The sequence below is a fragment of the Gobio gobio genome (assembly GCF_949357685.1).
Source record: "Gobio gobio genome assembly, chromosome: 16".
NCBI lineage: Eukaryota > Metazoa > Chordata > Actinopteri > Cypriniformes > Gobionidae > Gobio > Gobio gobio.
Window position 1 is genome coordinate 7678943 of NC_137109.1, and position 16015 is coordinate 7694957.

The following is a 16015-nucleotide window of genomic DNA, read 5'->3' on the forward strand; positions in this document are numbered from 1 at the left end:
ATGATGATCGTGTTGGTAAGTACTCCGTATATCCTTAAATTCTTTTTACAACACAGGCAAAGATCGTTTACACTCATCTTCTTCTTCTACTTCCTCCAGCGTGCGTGCAGTTGAGTTCTGCTGACAACAATGTGTCAAAATACTTCACTTACGCCGTTGCTCTGATTGGTTGTAGGTCTATCCAATTGAGAGCAGAGGCATTTTATTTCCTGGTTCGGTTGAAACACGCCCCATAATCACAGCCCAATGGAGCAGGAGCAGACTCATATAGAGCAGACCAGAATCTGAGTATGACGACGTCAGGCTATACTGCCATGCTGTCAACAGCAAAATCTTGTGGTGGCTAGAACCAAATCCAAATCATTGATCCTCATTAAACTGAAATAGTGTGCTGTCTTTGAGTCACCAGATCCTTGTGTCACTGAACGGAAATGTCTCTGGACATTAATAGAAGCACACTGTACTGAGGCTGACCTCATGACAGAGTCTTCAGAGTTTCCTGGAGAGAGTTTCTTAATCACATCAACTAGCGGAGAGCCTCAAGGTTCAGTACTTGGCTCCTTCCTCTTTAGAGTATTAGAAAAATCAGACCCTACATGGCTGAATATGCTGCACAGCTAATGTACAGGCTCCTGTCTTCTTAAGACTGGACTACTGCGATGCTCTGTTGGCCAGTGATACAGAACACAGCAATAGGTCCAGTTTCACAGCAAAATGTCACACCCTTCCTGGTCTCAATTCACTGGCTACCTCAAGCTGATGCCTTTTTTCAGAACGGTCCTGAATCTATAACCTTCACGCACACCGTTCCTTCTGCGGTCGAACAACCTTCCAGACTCCACATGAACGTTTGCTAAATTAATACATGTAAATATAAATCTTTCTGAAAAACCAAAGACAACTACTTTAGATGTTATCTTGACACCTCCCAGCATGCAATATCATTGTCAATGTCATTACACCGTCTTGGTTCACGATATAGTCCGGCTATGAGTAACCCACTTCTAGCCAAAATAACCTTAAATTTGGTTACACGTCGTTTTTGCCAAAATAACTTGCGAGATGTGCGATATTCCACCATGTAAGCAAAGTCGACAGTGATTACAAGGTGTTTGGTTTCATTTCTTTGACATGTTCATGTTCTAGATGACTGGTCTATTCTTGGGCTATGGTTAGACGTCTATTACATTTTCACTGACAGCACAAGTTTTGCCTTGCATAAGCCTAGACGTCAGGGCTGTTTAATTGCAAAATGTCTGTTACCGAAGATGCAGCAAAATGTAAAAGCAAAATTATGTTATGGCATTTAAGAAATATCCTATTTAGATGCATAATTGTCACCATATTAATGTAAAATGCCAGATGAAGTTACTAAAATGAAGGGTTACACTTTATTTTAAGGTGTCATTGTTACAGTGTAGTTATATATTTAAGTACTGAGTAATATTGATTAACTACATGTACTTACTATAGGGTTAGGGTAGGATTAGGATTTGGTTGAGGGTTAGTTGCATGTAATTATGCATAATTTACTGCTATTACTACAGTAACTACATAGCCTGAGAAGCCAGACCCACATCAAGATGTTGGGTCTGGGAACTCACCATTGGCAGGGCTCAATCCGAGAGGTGGGATAAACGGTTGTCTTTCAAATTCCCTCTGCACGCAATAGGATAGCGCTACAACCAACCAGATCAACGAAGAAGGTGAAGCAGAGGTAGTTGATAATTAAACTTTCGCCGTATCCGGTCGGCACAACTCCGAACACATCTTCCTTTCTTAAGAATGACTTCAGTGCTGTTCTTTGTTCTTTTCTCAAAGAAAAGCTGAACTCCAAGTCTTCCAGAGTCATGGCCAAAGCCGATTCGAAAGACCGCCGTTCGCCAGCTTCTTTGTTTACAAGTAGCACGCGGAACCGCGTCAACTCTGCCGTCATTATGTTAAGCCCGCCCACCGACTCTATACACGATGTGATTGGCCTGACCAGAGTTTGGTTTTTCCAGCTCGCAAGCCAACGGAGAGTTGCTTGACGACCCTGACTGCAAAATAGATTTGCTTTCGCTAGGGTGCGTCTAGATTTCTAGGCTAGTAACAATGACACTGTAAAATCAAGTGTTACCAAATTATGTGAATTGTATTTTCTGACTTCTATGCCACTGATGTGACTATCATTTTAAGCTATCATTTAAAAAGTGGGGAAAAATGACTTAGTGCACCTTGAAGTGAGTGAGAAACCTTGAAGGCAATTTTGTATGAAAAATTAGAGGTCATTAATTTTATTAGCATCCTGACACAAGCGTCATATTGATTTATACCACGTTCCATGTTGTTGTGGGAGTACGTGACATAAGGTTTACTTTCTATTAGCTGTCCGCTGAGTATCATCAATAATGATTTCATGTGACATTCATGGGTGCATCAGACCTCATTCAAAGTTTCTATATAAACGATTCAGTACGTTTGGCAAGTGTTTTACCCAAAGTCCCTTTAGGCTTGCTTCTGGAAGCATGTGCAAATTGCTATTACACTTTATACACAAATACAGAATGGAAACAAATAAGCAAGCATCAATTTGGCATGTCAGTTGGGACCATGTTATGACAGACGGTGAAGTGAGCAGGTTGGCTATCTCGGTTTCATACATTCAGCACAATTCCAATCAATTGCTCGTTAGCTACGGCGTGAGATGATGTGATATGAATAGTCCCACGTTGGCATTTGTCGTAAAGCTAACCCCCTTAATAAAACGTAACAGCTTATGTACTCTGTGCTGACAGGCGTGTTTTAATGAAGAAAGCCCTGCTGGCCCCTGCTGATCACACAAGATGGATTGACATGATTAGAGGAGGCTCAGGTGAGGGTGGTTTGATCTTTACCGATTTTGGCCCTCTAGGCCTGATCAGCAAGTTTCTTCTTCCAGGAGAGCTGCACACCCCTCCCATCGGTCCGCTTTATTAAATTGGTGCGACCAGCACCCAAGGGTGTAGTGTTGACTCTTCCTTGCTCACAAGGCAGATATCAAACTGTATGGGACATAATCCATGGACATTGACATTAACATGGGTGCCATCGACCCATGTTCACCAAGAGGAGATGGCAGCTGCAGTGCTAATGAAAAGCTACGAATGAATGAATGTCTAGTAACAACATTAAAGGTTATGGGGAGGCTGAGTCTTTCTCTAGATGCAATGCAACCTTATTCAATTAGTTTAGTGGGCTGGAAGAGTTAAAAGAGATAACTCTGTTATCCTAAACATCTCAATCAAAACCAGAGGGAATTATTCAAAGCACCTGCTGTTAGAATTTCCCTTCAAATAGCCACGAATTGCTTAAATTCAGAAACATAGCAACATAGTTGCAGTACTGTTGCATTTGTTGTTCAAGTCGGTCTACTGTAAATCCCAAAAAATCAAAAGCAAACAAACTAGAATGCAAAAGCAATTCCAAAAAATCGGACTGACTGTCTTTGCAAATCTTCCCTACGAATATGAAACAGCGAAACACTAGAGCCCTTTCATTCCAACCAAACCAAGCGTAGTCAATTCCAAGCCCTGTGTATTCATGTATGCACTTTAATATTGTCTGGAAGATGAAATCACAGAAGTGCTGCACGTTTTGGATTTACCCTTTTAGCTTCTCGAAATGGAGGACCACATCTAGACTACGGAAGCACAATAGGAGAGGGATTTTCGCATTGCCCCTATGGGTAATAAACCTGCAGTCTGATGAAATGAGATGAGTAGGAGATGTGGAGTGAATCGCACTTCAGTATTAAAGCTCTGAAATGACAGCCATGTCACTCTCAAAAGGACACACTATTCATTCTGCCTTTGTAAATAATAACAAATATATAATCATGAATAGACCATGAACAGTCATGTCGCAAAATACCTTGAGACCGTTCAACAAACTCCATACATATGGTGTCAGCCAGTGTTGTGCAGGTCTCATGTCAGCACATAAGGAAAGCTGTGTTAGCACAGATATGACTGGGGTGTGATGTGAGCGAGAGGCAGCAGCACATACTGAGTCTGGGTCGCTGATGGACACTTGCTCAGAAAAGCGCACTTTGGGGGGATTGGTTCGCAGGCGAGCTTTCTTGGCTGCACTTATGAAGGCAGACTTAGGTGACTAAGGAAAGACAAAGGGAGGGTGGGAAGAAAGAAAAAATAGACAGAAAGACTTCATTTAGAGTAAAAAGCTTTAAACATTAAAAATAGTCATATATTTGCTTGAAAATAGTTGTGTACGATGTAAGATTTGTTTTCTGGTAATATATCTTGAGTTTGTTTTTCATATTTTTGTTGTGCTTAAAACAAGACAAAAAATGCCATTGGGGTAAGAAAAACCTCATTCAAGATATATTCTCTGCAAACAAGTCTTAATATCTTATGCAGATTTGCTTCTCATGTAAAAGAATCTTTTTATGCACACTTAGACATTTTTACTGGAAAACAAGACAAAAAAAACAATACAATTACTTTTAGTACTGCATATTTGAAATCAGTGAATGCATTGTGGTAATTCACTTAGGGCCAGATTTACTGGACAGGGCAAATTAGCGTAAAAGTGCAATCCCATTAAAGAACACAGACACAGTGGCTCATTTCCATAATGACCAAAACAATCTACCAAGAGCAGCGCAAACTAGCGTCTGGTTTAAGACGTGCTTTTTTTGGGCTGTAAATAATGGCGCAAACACCAGTAAACTGACGAGCGCAAACCTTAGTAAATCACCTCGCGTGATTCATTTAAATACTCTCCTCACATAAGTTGTGCCTGAAAGGAAAACTCCTACAAATGCATATGCAATAAGATCAGCCTTATCTAAATTAACCCTGTCCATGCGGGATGGGAAACAAAATCACTATTAATCACGGGATTGGGAAAAATTTCAGCGGGAGTGGGCAGGACCGGGAATCGAAATAACACTATGATACAAACTATATACACAAATATACCGTTTATATAAATTGACTATATGTTTTAATTTTGAACTCAATTCTAGTTGCCCTGTCTCTTCATGCTCTCCTGTTTGCTTTGGTGTGGCTGGTTAAAGGGTTACTTCACCCAAAAATGAAAATTCTGTCATTAATTTCTTACCCTCATGTCGTTCGACACCCGTCAGACCTCCGTTCATCTTCAGACACAAATGAAGATATTTTAGTTGAAATCTGATGCCTCTGAAAGTCCTCCATTGGCTCAATGGTACTCTACACTCTCAAGACCCTTAAAAGGTACTAAAGACGTCGTTACAAAGTCCATCTCACTACAGTGGTTCTAAAATAACTTTATGAATCGGCGACAATAGTTTTTGTGCGCAAAAAAACCCTAAATAACGACTTACATAGTGATGACGATTTCAAAACAAAGCATCATGAAGCTTCGAAGCGTTATGAATCAGTGAGTCGATTCAGTGGTTTGAACACGCGATTCGAATCATGATTCGGCTCAGTGATTCATAACGCTTCGAAGCTTCATGATGCTTTGTTTTGAAATCGTCATCACTATGTAAGTCGTTATTTAGGGTTTTTTTGCGCACAAAAACTATTGTCGCCGATTCATAAAGTTATTTTAGAACCACTGTAGTGAGATGGACTTTGTAACGACGTCTTTAGTACCTTTTAAGGGTCTTGAGAGTGTTAAGTGATTGAGCCAATGAAGGACTTTCAGAGGCATCAGATTTCAACTAAAATATCTTAATTTCTGTTCCGAAGATGAACGGAGGTCTTACGGGTGTCGAACGACATGAGGGTAAGTAATTAATGACAGAATTTTCATTTTTGGGTGAACTAACCCTTTAAGTGAATGTTGACAATTCCCTTACACCAAACCCTACCCTTGAACTCACCTATGCCTCCACACCTGTCCCTAACTTTACCTGTATCCACCTCAATATCAGCAAAGGTGTTTTGCAATACAATTTGAACACTGTAAGTACATTATACTTATGTTTTGATGTAAGTACATAGTAGTTAAGGCCACCTAATATAAAGTGGGGCCCCAAGTGGGTATGCCAATGCCAACCACCAATAATATAAGAGAAGGCTTTTTCTGGGATTGGGATGAGATTGTCCCCCAGTTTTTTCGTGGGATTGGGATGGGACTGTTTTTTTTTTTTTTGTGGGAGTGGGACGGGAGAGGTTTGAAAATTCACTCCCATGTCACCTTCTAGTCAACGTCTTTTCAGCGCTAATTTATCACCGTGTGTCTTTAGTAAATCCTGACAGTAGTTTAACGCCAAAAGAGGGTTTGCGTTGGAGCAAGCTGTTAGTAAATCTGACCCTTAACTTGTTAAAGCCCATACTTCATTGATTCATTTGGATAGAATATCTAATGTGTTTACCAGGGCTGTAACTAGTGTTAGACCAATATATCGGGCCGATATTTGCAATTTTTACGTGTATCGGCATCGGCCGATACAAGGCTGCTGCATTCGCCGATATTTTTTCCCCTGCATTATTTACAGACAGGCGTCCACAGGGCAGCTCTCACCGTCTTCAAACTGTCTTTCTCTCCCTCCCTTGCGCATATTAACCAAAAATCAATTGAGAATTGACACGATGGTAAAAGGTCGAAAGTTTCACGTGGAGCATTGGGAGATTTTTTCCTGAATTACCGCTGGTGTTGCTCTACAAGAGATTAAGTTAAGTGCACCTACACTCTAAAAAATGCTGGGTTAAAAATAACCCAAGTTGAGTTGAAAATGGACTAAACAAGCAATTGACCTATCGGTAAGCCCCGCCCCCCTTAGCTACTGTTGCTAACTCGGACAAACAAGCGTTGCTATATCTTACAATGCACAGCTGTCAATGTAAAAACCTTATCCCAAGATGTTTTTGGACAAAGAATGTAACGTATATCCCGTCCGAATGATGGCCAAACTTTACTGATGGTTTATGAAGTTTATTACATAGTTTTTCACTCAAACAAATCATCTGAGGCGTTCGATGGGAGGGGCTTACCGATGGGTCAATTGGGTTGTTTTAACCCAGCAATTGGGTTGTTTTAAGCAAACATTTAACCTAACCGCTGGGTTTAAACAACCCAATTGCTGGGTTAGTCCATATTCAACCCAACTTGGGTTATTTTTAACCCAGCATTTTTTAGAGGGTAACCATTAAATGACTAGGTTGTAAATAGTTTTAAAATGAAGTATAGTACAGTCAGTGTGCACTTTATTATGCTGCTTGCTTGTTGATACTGTGTGCAATAGTGTAATTATTTTATTTATGCTTAAATATTTATTTTAAGAATTTATTTTCACCACTGAACTCTTTTTTTTTCTTGTTCTACCTCACCTGTTTTTACTATTTGTTAAATATTGTTTTTTTTTTAGTTAAATTAATGTTCCTTTTTTAAAATTGTACATTTTAAATTGTTATCATCATGATCATTGTGTCATTTTTATTTTCACCACTGAACTCTTTTTTTTCTTGTTCTACCTCACCTGTTTTTACTATTTGTTAAATATTGTTTTTTTTTTTTGTTCAATTAATGTTCCTTTTTTTAAATTGTACATTTTAAATTGTTATCATCATGATCATTGTGTCATTTTTATGATGTTAATTGAGGGAGCAAAAGCAGTATCGGCTCCAAATATCGGCTCAAGAAAATCGGCAGCCCGTATCGGTCATTGGCTAAGGCTGATGAAAAAAAAAAAACGGTATCGGCATAGGCACTAAAAAATCCATATCGGTCGATCCCTAGCTGTAACCACCATAGACATTTAGGCGGACAAGTCCCCCCCCCAATAATTAGAAATGGCCGAATTGTCCCCCCCAATATTTGAAATTCTTGCAGTGCTCTCCTGCACTTCATTACGCAGCGCTCTGTATGTTGTTGTTAGGATGACAAAAAGGTTTAAAAGTTACATTTTAGTCTGGTTTGCCTCAGTGGTCTAACGGCGCTCGTCAATGTCAAAATAATTGAGATGTCCAATCAAATCAAAGTAGGCGGGGTTTACGTTCTCTTTTGGCTCGTGCACAGTCTTCACACAGACGAGCGTGTCAATCTATCGCTTAATGCCATTGCGGGGACTCTATTCTTTCTGGTGAAATCACAAAACAAAATGCACACAAATGTGTCCATGCTCTTAATATACAATCATTGAACATGTTAATGAAGAAAAAAACCCGATATGAGGGCAGATTAGAACCTGTAACCTTTGACATGGTTTACAAAATGTCTACCTCTAAGGAATTCGAATGTATTTATTCACTAACGGGAAGAATCTCGAGACTAACAATATATTTGATGCAAATGAATGCAAATAGTCCCAAAAGGATTATTTCCCAACTAGAATTTGACCTAGAATTTCGTTCACTGTTCTGTTTCTTTATGCTTTATAAAAATAAAAAAATTGGTCCCCCCAATGTTCAAGACATGGTTACGGCCTTGGTGTTTCCTGTATACGCTGATATTTTGTTTTAATGTCATGATCTGGTTGTACCAACCGAAGTTGAAAGTTTTTAAACTTTTGAGTGGTGTTATAGCGCTCGTCCTGCATGTAATGTGGCGGCAGGGTTAATGCTGCAGCTTTGTGCTTTGCTCCACTGAGCTCAATGCATCGGGGAATGTTGACACAAATCATGTGGGCCTTAAAAGAGACATTTCACATGATTTTTTAATTTCTAAGCTTTAGTGTCAATGCACTAATTATTTAACATTGGCACAAAGCAAATGGCGTTTTTGTACACCTGAATTCCAGTAAAAATGTACAGATTGCATTGAAATTGGCATTGCAGTTTGACTATGGCATTGAAAGGGACTGATTTAATGTAACTGCGATTGGAGAAGACATAATGTCCTTAACTACCTGTTGTGGTTGCAGCACAGTGAGAACAATCGAGTCCTTGCACCGCCTGCGGAAGAAAAAGACATTTTGGCCAGTGAGCTGCAGAATGTAAAAAGAGTGCCTTATCTGAAATGAATTCTCTTATCTGATGGAGACACATGGAATAGAAATAAATAAAGCACAGTCATGCGTCCAGACAAGGCCCTTCCCTCTGGTGACAGTAAAGGGTGTTACCTTACAAGGTCTATGACTTTCTCCCGGGGAGCGTCGCTCACTAGTTCCTGGTTGATGGATAGGATCTGATCTCCGGGGTAAAGCTTGCCACTTGATGGTCCGTCTGTAAAGGACACATGTCAGAAACTTGTGTTGTTCTTAGTGTCTGATAGAGTTGATCAGTTAAAGTGCCCCTATTGTGCTTTTTCAGATATTGTCTTCATGTAGTGTGTAATGCAGCTGTTTGTGAATGTAAAAGGTCTGCAAAGATTTAAATATCAAAGTGCATGCCAAATAAAGTTATCGTCTCCTAAAAGAAAGAATCGATTCTAAACTCTCGAGTGGTCAGCAATTCCAGTCTTACTTCCTGTTACATACCTATGTAACAATGTAACACATTTGCATAATGTCAGTCTATGGTCTTCATTGGCTGGCCTCAAATGTCGACTTTGACTCAAACACTGTAGCTGAGGTCTGGAAGAGTTTGGTTCATGTTGTAGACATGTTGTTTTCAATGCTGTGAATCCTCTTCATAAGGATGAAGACGTTTGAATTGATACGGTAAAACCAATGCCATTGTTTGCAAGTGCTGAGGAAGCCTGCGGAGCTGAAATTGAGTTATAGTAATTCATAGTTTTCAGTCACGTGACTGTCGACTGTTGCCCTGGAGGGCAAAACAGCCATAGAACTGCAGCACAAGCATGTACATTTTCCATCTTAAAAACAAAAATATGTGAACAAGATGCAAGTTTTGGGCACTTGTGATCCATATACAGCACCTGCTGCAGTATTTCAATCACTAAAAACAGCGGGACGTTTTTAAAACGCTTACCGTGAAAAACACTTATAGGGTGAGTTGCACCAAAAAGGATTAAATTAATCTTAACACTAATCAAGAATTTGTTGATCTGGGTTTTATTTTATATCGAGTTGTTGCACCACTTGATTTTAAACACAGATTAACTAAAGCTGCGTTTCCACCGCAGGAATTTTCCCCATGAACTAGGAACTTTGGGGCGGTATTCGGTGTGATTCAACCCCAGGGATCAGGGTCTAAATGAAGTTCCGGGTAAATATTTCCCCCTCCTAACGGCCCTGCTCGCGAGGTAGTACTTTTTTAAAAGTTCTGGAACTTTCAGGGGTGGGACTTGGACGCTGAACATGCTGATTGGTTGAGCTAACGCAGTATTTTATTTCAACCGGCATTTTTAAAAGTCTTTTGCAAGGTTCGTTCTGCGTTCAGTAAATATCAGTCTTGCTCTTTCTGTCCGATGGTACGCGTTTGTCTGAGCAATCTCACGGTCAATGTCCGTAATAGCTGATAATAACATACATTGTCTTATTTTAAATCAAGCTTTACGAGGTTTCAGAATATGCTTTAGTATCAGTGTTCGTCTCTTTTCCGCAGTTTTGTTAATGACCTCTTTAGTAAACCAATACATAACCAGCAAAAGCAGCGCTGCTTGTATCTCCTCCACTTGTTATTGTTGCAGACAGTATCGCAAATTTTTTTTATTGTCGCTGACTGGGAGGAACAGTCTCACGCACAATCCTACATCACTGGACTAATTTGCCTAATCTTCTCGGTACTTTAGACCGCAGTGGAAACGCAGACAGTAGTAGGTCTGGGGGGAAAAAAGTTCCTGTAAAAAAAGTTCCTGGTACAAATTGTTCCAGGTAATTTCGGTGGAAACGCGGCTAATGTAGAAAGACTTGAAGGGCTAGAATTAAAGGGCTGATCGGGATGAACTGATGCCAGGCTCAATAATTATTAGTGCAACCCACCCTTAAAGTGCCGCAATGTATAACAGTGATATTAAAAGATCAAATTCAGTTTACACCTTCTTAAGTATGCATACTATATACAGGCGAGCAGATGAGCCAATATGAACGCAACGTGTTTTCTTTATAATGGTTTTCGATGGGAAAAACACAACAAGAAACCTCGTGTTGCATTATCATAGGGGTGTCGAAATTAATTGTTTCTTCGATGCTTCGCGATGCAGGCGAGGACGATTCGGTATCGGTTCAGTAATAGACCATAACCGATTATAATGTACTGACACTTTTCTGCCGTCATTTGTCACGTACTTGCGTTGTTGCGGTAGCATACAAAGGCAGAGAGAGGCGAGAGTAATTAAAATGCTCCAACTACTTTAAAAGCCGACATCTGGGAACATGTCGGCTTTTATGAACAACATGGTAAGCACGACCTGGAGAACACACGCGCTGTGTGTAAATCATCTCACGCACAAATAAAATGTGCATGGGGTAATAATACCACTAACTTGAGAAACCACGTCAGCCGTTTTCATCATGATCTGTCAGTGCCAAGGTGGACCCGGCTCAGCCAAAAATGTATCAAATTATATAAACGTTAGAGTTCTTAAAGGGCCTGTTTACACCTGGTCATGTGTTTTTACAGATCAGATACTGTATCTATCTGATTTATCAAAAGGATTTCATTTACATTTGGTCACATAAATGTATCTCCCCAAAACGGATATAAATCCGATCATCAATTCCCGCTCTATATGCAGATTTATTGGAGTTCACGTCACCGGAAACAACAGATATGAGCTGCATTTTATTAATCATCAGCTAATTTCAAAATCAAAGACCGCAATAGGAGAGAGCACGGCTACAGCACTGGTCAGATCATCAGTTTCTTTACTTCTAATGAATATGACTGTATGTTGAGCACCTGCGACTTTACTTTCAGTAGTTTGTGCGTTAGCTTGATGAAGAGATACGCGGCTGCTTCAGTTGCGCTGTCATATCGGGCTATAACATGTCATATAGCCCATAACACGCTAACACGTTCATTTTTTAGCATTGTTGGGAGTAAAATGTTTCAACAAAGATGCATTCAGACTTTAGCTTTCTCTGTAATGCGGCCCAGACCAGCTCCTGAAGTGGCTTTTAGTAGGGCCTATATTGTGTATTTGTTCTAAATGGTCCGGTTGTCTTCTGTGCCCAGTCTTGAGTTTTGTTTGATACATTCAAGAAACGTGTTTTCTTTGAGCAGGTAAAATTAAAGGTTCAGTTCATATAACTGACTGACAAAATGATATACATGAAGATGCAGTGCATCAATGCATTGTGATGCATCGTGATAACTCACCGAACCGATGGAATGATAATCGAACCGAACTGTGAGACCAGCAATATTGAATTTGGTCTTTTAATATCACTGTCTTACTACATTAAAACTTACTCCAAACATGGTAAAATTGAGTGGTTGGCAATGGAGGAAAGCCTTGTTTTGCCCTCCAGGTGGGCGTAACTATAGGTGGTGCGACGTCACGTGAAAACTATGAATAGGCATTTTGTTTCCAACACGCGCTGTAAGTGGTAGACCAATCACAAGACGGTAAAGAAGGGGTTTAGAGAGTCTGAATCTTTGAATGAACCATTTTCAGACTCTTTAGAAATTAGGTGATGTGTAATGTGTCACACAGATGAAGAGGATTATAAAACATAAACAAGGTTTTTATTAAACTAGAAGGTAGCAAATGTAACAGCGTGTATAACATGCACACACTAACAATAACCGACAACTAAAGACTGAACACAGAGGAACTAAATACACAGAGGTAACGGACTAAATGATGTGCAGCTGTGGTGGAAGATTAGTGTCCATGGGAACAGATGAGTTGTGGGAAACAGACAAAATTACCCATGAAAGTGAAGCTAAAGATGAGTCCAGATAACCGTGACACAATGTATATTATGAGAAAATTGAAGTGTTTTGTTCTTTGGAAGCATGGAGACCTCCAAAACTAAATCGGGAACCTTTAAAAAAGCAAAATAGGGGCACTTTAAAACCCCTGACATTCTCGTCTTCTGCTTCTCTTGTCCTAAAATGTATGTTGATATAGATCACAAAATCATTTTATTCACACTAATTTCCTTAGGCAGTTGTAATAACCAGCGGATTTTCACACTTATCTTATCAAGGCATCAAATAGAAACATAATCATACACCTCAAATTCCCATTTGATTAAAGTAATCTAAAATCTGAACAACTCAAAAGCCTTTAAAAAGAGATGAAGCTGATTGGCTGGCACAGCAGAGCCAGGGGACAACAGACATCAGGCCCAAAACTCCTGGCAGAGATACATGTCTTACCCGCTGAGACAGAGCGCACAACCACAGGCCGTTCGCTGCCGGCAATGAAACCAAAGCCGTGGCTTGGGTGGCGTTGGATGCAGACCTGTCGAGCTGAGCCAGGAGTCAGGCTACCACTGTCCATGCCATCCTGACCGTCCTCTAACATCACAGAGCTGAGAAACGAGACAACAGAGAACTCGAGTGCCCATCAAACGTGTCTAGGGTGACACAAATGGTAAACATGCTTTTTATTGCCCAATATTTGCATAACTACCCCAGCACAAGGACTGGCCGTTACATTTATACAGACAGTTTTCTCAGTATCTCGCATAACAGCTGCTCGATAATAAAAACATCAACGCTTTGTGCCATGTTTTGATTCAGTGTTGTGTAGATGAGGTCATTTCCTCGGGACGCGTGTGGAGATAAGGTAATGCCTCTTTTATGATGCCCGTTGTTCTCATTTGACATAAGAGGATTATTAATGACTGCACCTGTCATATTCCTCTGTGTGCCCATCCTGGACCCGGGCCATCCCCTGAAAGGACAGAACCGGACTGGGTGAACCGCTTCAGGGGGCTGGCTCTGTTTTGTACACATTCACCTGGGAGGACAAAGATGAGAGAAGATGAGTTATAATTCATAAGAGTTACATTTTATTTTTTACACGCATTCTTTATGATTCACACATTTTATTTTCCTTTCACTAGGCACAACAATACACTCCATTTCACAAATGTTGGCGTTAGAGTACATCAAAACCGCTTCCACTTGCCCACCCATAAAAAAAAGCATCAATCACAATTATGCATAGATTGCTAGAACAAATCTAATACAAAATAAGGTTGTTTGGTTTGTCTGTTTTAGTTTTGATTCCAAGGTTTTTCATTGTTTGATTAAGTTGTAACACCTGCTTCTTGTTTCTTTGATTAGTTTGCTTTTGTATAGCCTTGTGTTTGTTCTGGGGGGTATTCCAGAAAGCAGGTTATGTGACATACCCGGGGTATGTTTAACCCTTGTACGGTCTTCGTTTGGGAATTACACTCAGGGTCTTTGGGGTCTCCACAGACCCCAGGCAACAAAATTTAATTTTGTAATAAAACAAAGGGTTTTTTTTTTTTTAGAACAAATGTAATTTTACTCTGTTTTTGGAGTATTTATAATAATTTTTAAATTTATATAAATAAATGTTTTAATGTGTAATTTTCACACAAAATATTTTATGTAGAATTCACTTTATAAAAGACCCAAATTTCTAACCTTCATTCGTGGGGATAACATGGATAATTTGACATGGTTTAGTGTAAGATTTTTGCCCATCTTTAGGAAAATACAGTAGAAAAATACAAACACTTTTACCAGTAAATGGCTGCAGAGCTCCACTATTTGCTATGTGCTATTTGACTGACTGAAAGACATCTTTTCACAAGTATTTTTCAGTTGAATTCATATCTTAATGTTATGAAATCACAATTATAACAATTGAAATTAATTAATTTTGTCAGAGTTTAGCATTTTTGTACTGAACTTTTTTTTTTTTTTAATGATGTTACATTATGATCACAATCAAACCTGAACAAGAGAAAAGTTGGAGTCTTTAGAGTTGATCATTTATTTCAAACATCTGATTTTCTTATAATTCTACAAATGTAATCTAAACTTCAGTTACTAACTGAAACGGAACAAAAATGTACAGAAATGAACAGTTATATTACATATTGAGTAAAAAATACACAACATGAACATCAAAATGCAGTGAACTGAACAGCAATAACATATGTATTCCTGTGTGTGTGTGTGTGTGTGTGTGTGTGTGTGTGTGTGTGTGAGCATGATCGTTTTGCATTGTGGATGTTTTATGCCGTGTTGGAAGTGTGCCACTTCATTTCTGTATGCGTGTTCTGTGTTGTTTCTGTTTTTGAGGATGAATTTTGTCAATTTTCGAAGACCCTGAGTGTGACTTTTTTTGTCACACTAACATAAAAACAGATATCAATCCAATTTATTTTTTTATTTGTAGATTTAGAGAGTGTTGACAACCGTACAAGTCTCATGCCATTTGGACAAAGGGAACATTTTTGTTTTATTTGAGCAAACGTCCTTTAGGGTCAGAAAAGACCTGAGGGTACGTAAGCGGATAACCTCAACTTTAGGTTCCAAAAACAGAGGTAACTTTCAGAGTATGTAAATATAGCCATAGCATCTCACTCGCTGAACAGAACCTGCTCCAGAGCTCCAGGGTTAGTTTGCTTAAGAGGTATTCAGATGTGTGTTATATAATTAATATAACCCAATTTGTTATATAGTTACAGTTATATATACAATTATAACTGTACAATACAACATATATTTATTCTAAAGCACTATTATAACAAGGTAATGTTTAAATGTTAATTCAATTCAAATATATTATTTATTTTATTGTCATCTCACACATGGACCTGCATTTAATGAATTAGCATCAAACAAACAATATAATCCTTATTCTCTTACGTATTAAACGAAAAGGTCGAAAAAATGATTGCACAACCACCAAATAGGTAGCGATGTGCAGTAATAATATTAGTATATTATTAGTAGTAGTAGTAGTATTATCTCTACGTCATGCATCTCATTCAGACCACTGTGTCTGAAACCCGTTCTTGAAAAGATGGCGACTCCGCTAACCGCTAGCCTTCTCATAATAATGTGTCTATCATAACACTAATTTGGACTAATCTCAACATTAGAGCGAAAAAAAGGTGGATCCCTTGGTCATAAATACTTGGACAAAATGAAAAGCAGCAATCATGATTCCTGTATTTTAGATCAGGACCTGTCCTCACTCTCACATCCCCAACATTCAGTCCTTTAAATCAAGTCTGAATAACCTGCTAGCAGTCCGATAATAT

General features: G+C 39.2%; 1 protein-coding gene across 1 annotated transcript in view; it reads right to left on the reverse strand.

Annotated features, from left to right (window-relative positions):
- The window catches only part of frmpd3 (FERM and PDZ domain containing 3), a gene marked incomplete at both ends in the record, with an annotated part of 28755 nt that extends 15096 nt beyond the window's left edge, over positions 1 to 13659 (reverse strand). The window contains 5 exons of the mRNA XM_079838859.1: positions 4027 to 4131; positions 8819 to 8864; positions 9032 to 9134; positions 13143 to 13297; positions 13619 to 13659. Of these exons, the coding sequence (XP_079694985.1) occupies positions 4027 to 4131; positions 8819 to 8864; positions 9032 to 9134; positions 13143 to 13297; positions 13619 to 13659 (450 nt within the window). The remainder of the gene's footprint in view (positions 1 to 4026; positions 4132 to 8818; positions 8865 to 9031; positions 9135 to 13142; positions 13298 to 13618) is intronic.
- Between the last annotated feature and the right edge of the window lie 2356 nt (positions 13660 to 16015).